This window comes from Coregonus clupeaformis, chromosome 8 (assembly GCF_020615455.1).
Source record: "Coregonus clupeaformis isolate EN_2021a chromosome 8, ASM2061545v1, whole genome shotgun sequence".
Lineage (NCBI taxonomy): Eukaryota > Metazoa > Chordata > Actinopteri > Salmoniformes > Salmonidae > Coregonus > Coregonus clupeaformis.
The window spans coordinates 12,177,373-12,181,768 of NC_059199.1; the positions used below are offsets into that span (position 1 = coordinate 12,177,373).

The 4,396-nt window shown below is 41.8% G+C and overlaps 1 protein-coding gene across 2 annotated transcripts in view; it reads right to left on the bottom strand.

The window, feature by feature from the left end:
* The window catches only part of LOC121571099 (echinoderm microtubule-associated protein-like 3), a 37,358-nt gene extending 35,234 nt beyond the window's left edge, over positions 1–2,124 (bottom strand). For both annotated transcript variants that reach the window (XM_041882392.2, XM_041882391.2), the window contains exon 1: positions 1,708–2,124. In XM_041882392.2, coding sequence (XP_041738326.1) covers positions 1,708–1,732 — 25 coding nt within the window. In that variant the 5' untranslated portion in view covers positions 1,733–2,124. The remainder of the gene's footprint in view (positions 1–1,707) is intronic.
* Positions 2,125–4,396: the final 2,272 nt, after the last annotated feature.

The window sequence follows — 4,396 nt, forward strand, 5'->3', positions numbered from 1 at the left end:
TGCCAGTCTCTCTTGGCTAAGAGTTGAGGAGAGACTGACTGAATCACTTATTTTTATAAGAAACATTAATGTGTTGAAAATTCCAAATAGTTTGCAGTCAACTTACACACAGCTCTGACACACACACTTACCCCACCAGACATGCCATAAGGGGTCTTTTCACAGTCCCCAAATTCAATAAAGCGTACAGTATTAGAGCCCTTATTGCATGAACCTCCCTTCCATCTCATATTGCTCAAACGAACAGCAAACCTGTTTCATAAAGCAGGTAAAGCAACACCTCACGGCACAATGCCTCTCCCCTATTTGACCTGGATATTGTGTGTGTATGTATTGATATGTAGGCTGTGTGTGCCATTTTTACATTTATGTAGTTCTGTCCTTGAGCTCTTCTAGTCTATTAATGTTCTGTATTATGACATGTTTCATGTTTTGTGTGGACCCCAGGAAGAGTAGCTGCTGCTTTCGCAACAGCTAATGGGGATCCTATTAAAATACAAAATACCATGATACATCACAGTTTTGATGCTCTCGAACATTGACTGTTCCCCTGTGTGTTCCCCTGTATGCCTATCAACACACCCTTTTACAAGATGGTAAACAAAACATCAGCACATGAGGTGGGACTGCTACAGATATACCACAATGGCTCCCATTCTACTCCTTTGTAGAACCCATTAAAAATTCCATTGTCATGGCAGCAGTAGCATAACCAATGCTACTGCAAAACGGAGGGGAAAACAATTAATAACAACCACAAACTGAATATCTGTTTATTTCCATTTAAAATCATGCCCAGAGAGGCCCAGAAATGTTTGGGTTATAGATGGGTAGGTACCCCCAAATTAGTTCATGCATCATATGGTAGGGGGTACTAAAAATCTTTAACACCCAAATTGTCAATATGCTGTTTATAGTTATAGTTCCTCTCTCTTGCTTGATTTAGGAACCTTTGAAGTTCCTCCAGCGCAGATGGTGGTCCAACAAATGTATCCCTAACTCCGGACAGATTAAATTGTGTCTAGTTTGGTCATCAATGCACTGAACTAACTTCCATATAGGAATGTCCCCCTAGAACTTTGAATAGGACTGTTTGTTTTAGCGTGATAAAAGAGCTTATAGTGATAAATCACTACTCAAATCAAATCAATCAATTTGAATGCATCCCTGGTGTAGATAATGGAGTTGCCTTGCCATAGAAACAGTCAAGAGACTACAAACTAAGGCGCTAACCTGGCAACAAGTAATCTAGCATCCTACCCAATTGGGAGAGAACATTCTAGATAACATTCTGTTCCCACGTCTGCCAGTCCATTCACCAGAAGCCCATACGCACACCCTATCTCGTGAGAGATGGTGAGTGATTTAAATGACTTTGTTTCACATCTACCTAGACTAGAGGATACAACAAAGTTAATTTTCATGATTGAAAAAAGTGAGCAAGAACATAGCAAAATTCTTACAAACTGAAAGCACACAACATCATTGGCCCTAGGTTATCATATAATTGCAATTACTCCTTTATACAATTGCAAAGGTGTGTTTTCAGTTTTTCAATTGCATGTTTTGCACATAACCTATACATGCTGCTTTGTAATTTGCAGACTGATATGCCCACATAAGTAACTGTGTGGTTGACAGACAGAAAGTAGCTACTCAAAGTTAGAAACGGTTGACTACAAATACGATTATAGATGCTTTACTTACCTAAGCTATTCGTAGAACCATCCATGACTGATTGCCCAGAAGATAATTACTGTTTTCTAGGAGTGACGTTTGTTTTTGGGTGTATTTCCCATGCTGCTGCTCTACCCTGGAGCGTGTCAGAAACCACACTCTGGAGCTCGTGCTGAAGCTGTTTCTTGAGAAAAGAGAAGAGGCACGCATGGCAACGTGCACTCAAATTCTTTACACAAATCCAGGAACTGAGCTGAACATTGGGTGGACAAGTGCACAATCGCCCAATAGATTCACATGCACTCCGCACCAGAATTCCCCAAATTATGCTCGTGGAGACAAGTATGGTATAACTATCCCCGCGTTTTGCGATGACTATGTGCACATGTAATAATAATATGCTCCTTACTGAAACTTGTAGCACTACTTTTTGAGTTACACCTCATCCAAAAGTTCTGTTCAACTGAGATTTGTAAATGTAAATGTAAAATTATTTTATTTCACAGAGATTTCCTGCCACCTGGTGGCGTGTTCTTGTACTTCACTTCATCCACACGATGGCGGAACTTAAACTCGGCGTCCTTGTTTTTGTTATGATGGGGGAACGAAAACGCGGTTGAACCAGAAAATGCAGCCGGCGTTTCAACATGGAGATGCCCATGGAGAGACATGTCTGAAGGAGACTTGATACGAAGGAGATTAATCTCGCCACACTTTTACCTCCCCGTATAACTATCGAGCTTCTAATGACCCTCACAAGTTGTGACAGTCATAAATTGAACATGGCTACTTATAGCTAGCTAGAAGATACAGTATGTTTTCCTGTGTTTATGTCTGTTGTGCACGCACCCCCCAAAACCACAGAGATTGATCTGCACTTATGTTTTGCAAGCTGTCACGATATAGTCATACTAGTGCAGATTCATAGTGTCCCTGTACTATTTGTCCCATCTGCTTATCTTGTTAATCATGTCAGTGTCTCTCTTTTGTAGGAGCCACATGATGCATGCACCATGAACTCTGCCCGCTGTCTACTACGGTTCCAGAGTGTGGGGTTTCTGGCCCCCTCTGTCAGAGCAGCTGTCCAGCATGCTACCCTGCGTCAGACAGCCACGGCATTTTCCATAATTACACTACATGACACCTGTGGCCAGGTACAGTGGGGGAAAAAAGTATTTAGTCAGCCACCAATTGTGCAAGTTCTCCCACTTAAAAAGATGAGAGAGGCCTGTAGTTTTCATCATAGGTACACGTGAACTATGACAGTCAAAATCAGAAAGAAATATCCAGAAAATCACATTGTAGTATTTTTATGAATTTATTTGCAAATTATGGTGGAAAATAAGTATTTGGTCAATAACAAAAGTTTCTCAATACTTTGTTATATACCCTTTGTTGGCAATGACACAGGTCAAACGTTTTCTGTAAGTCTTCACAAGCTTTTCACACACTGTTGCTGGTATTTTGGCCCATTCCTCCATGCAGATCTCCTCTAGAGCAGTGATGTTTTGGGGCTGTCGCTGGGCAACACGGACTTTCAACTCCCTCCAAAGATTTTCTATGGGGTTGAGATCTGGAGACTGGCTAGGCCACTCCAGGACCTTGAAATGCTTCTTACGAAGCCACTCCTTCGTTGCCCGGGCGGTGTGTTTGGGATCATTGTCATGCTGAAAGACCCAGCCACGTTTCATCTTCAATGCCCTTGCTGATGGAAGGAGGTTTTCACTCAAAATCTCATGATACATGGCCCCATTCATTCTTTCCTTTACACGGATCAGTCGTCCTGGTCCCTTTGCAGACAAACAGCCCCAAAGCATGATGTTTCCACCCCCATACTTCACAGTAGGTATGGTGTTCTTTGGATGCAATTCAGCATTCTTTGTCCTTCAAACACGATCGAGTTGAGTTTTTACCAAAAAGTTCTGTTTTGGTTTCATCTGACCATATGACATTCTCCCAATCCTCTTCTGGACCATCCAAATGCACTCTAGCAAACTTCAGACGGGCCTGGACATGTACTGGCTTAAGCAGGGGGACACGTCTGGCACTGCAGGATTTGAGTCCCTGGCGGCATGGTGTGTTACTGATGGTAGGCTTTGTTACTTTGGTCCCAGCTCTCTGCAGGTCATTCACTAGGTCCCCCGTGTGGTTCTGGGATTTTTGCTCACCGTTCTTGTGATCATTTTGACCCCACAGGGTGAGATCTTGCGTGGAGCCCCAGATCGAGGGAGATTATCAGTGGTCTTGTATGTCTTCCATTTCCTAATAATTGCTCCCACAATTGATTTCTTCAAACCAAGCTGCTTACCTATTGCAGATTCATTCTTCCCAGCCTGGTGCAGGTCTACAATTTTGTTTCTGGTCTTGGCCATAGTGGAGTTTGGAGTGTGACTGTTTGAGGTTGTGGACAGGTGTATTTTATACTGATAACAAATTCAAACAGGTGCCATTAATACAGGTAACGAGTGGAGGACAGAGGAGCCTCTTAAAGAAGAAGTTACAGGTCTGTGAGAGACATAGATCTTGCTTGTTTGTAGGTGACCAAATACTTATTTTCCACCATAATTTGCAAATAAATTCATTAAAAATCCTACAATGTGATTTTCTGGAAAAAAAAAATTATTTTAAAAATAATTTGTCTGTCGTAGTTGACGTGTACCTATGATGAAAATTACAGGCCTCTTTCATCTTTTTAAGTTGGAGAACTTGCACAATTTGT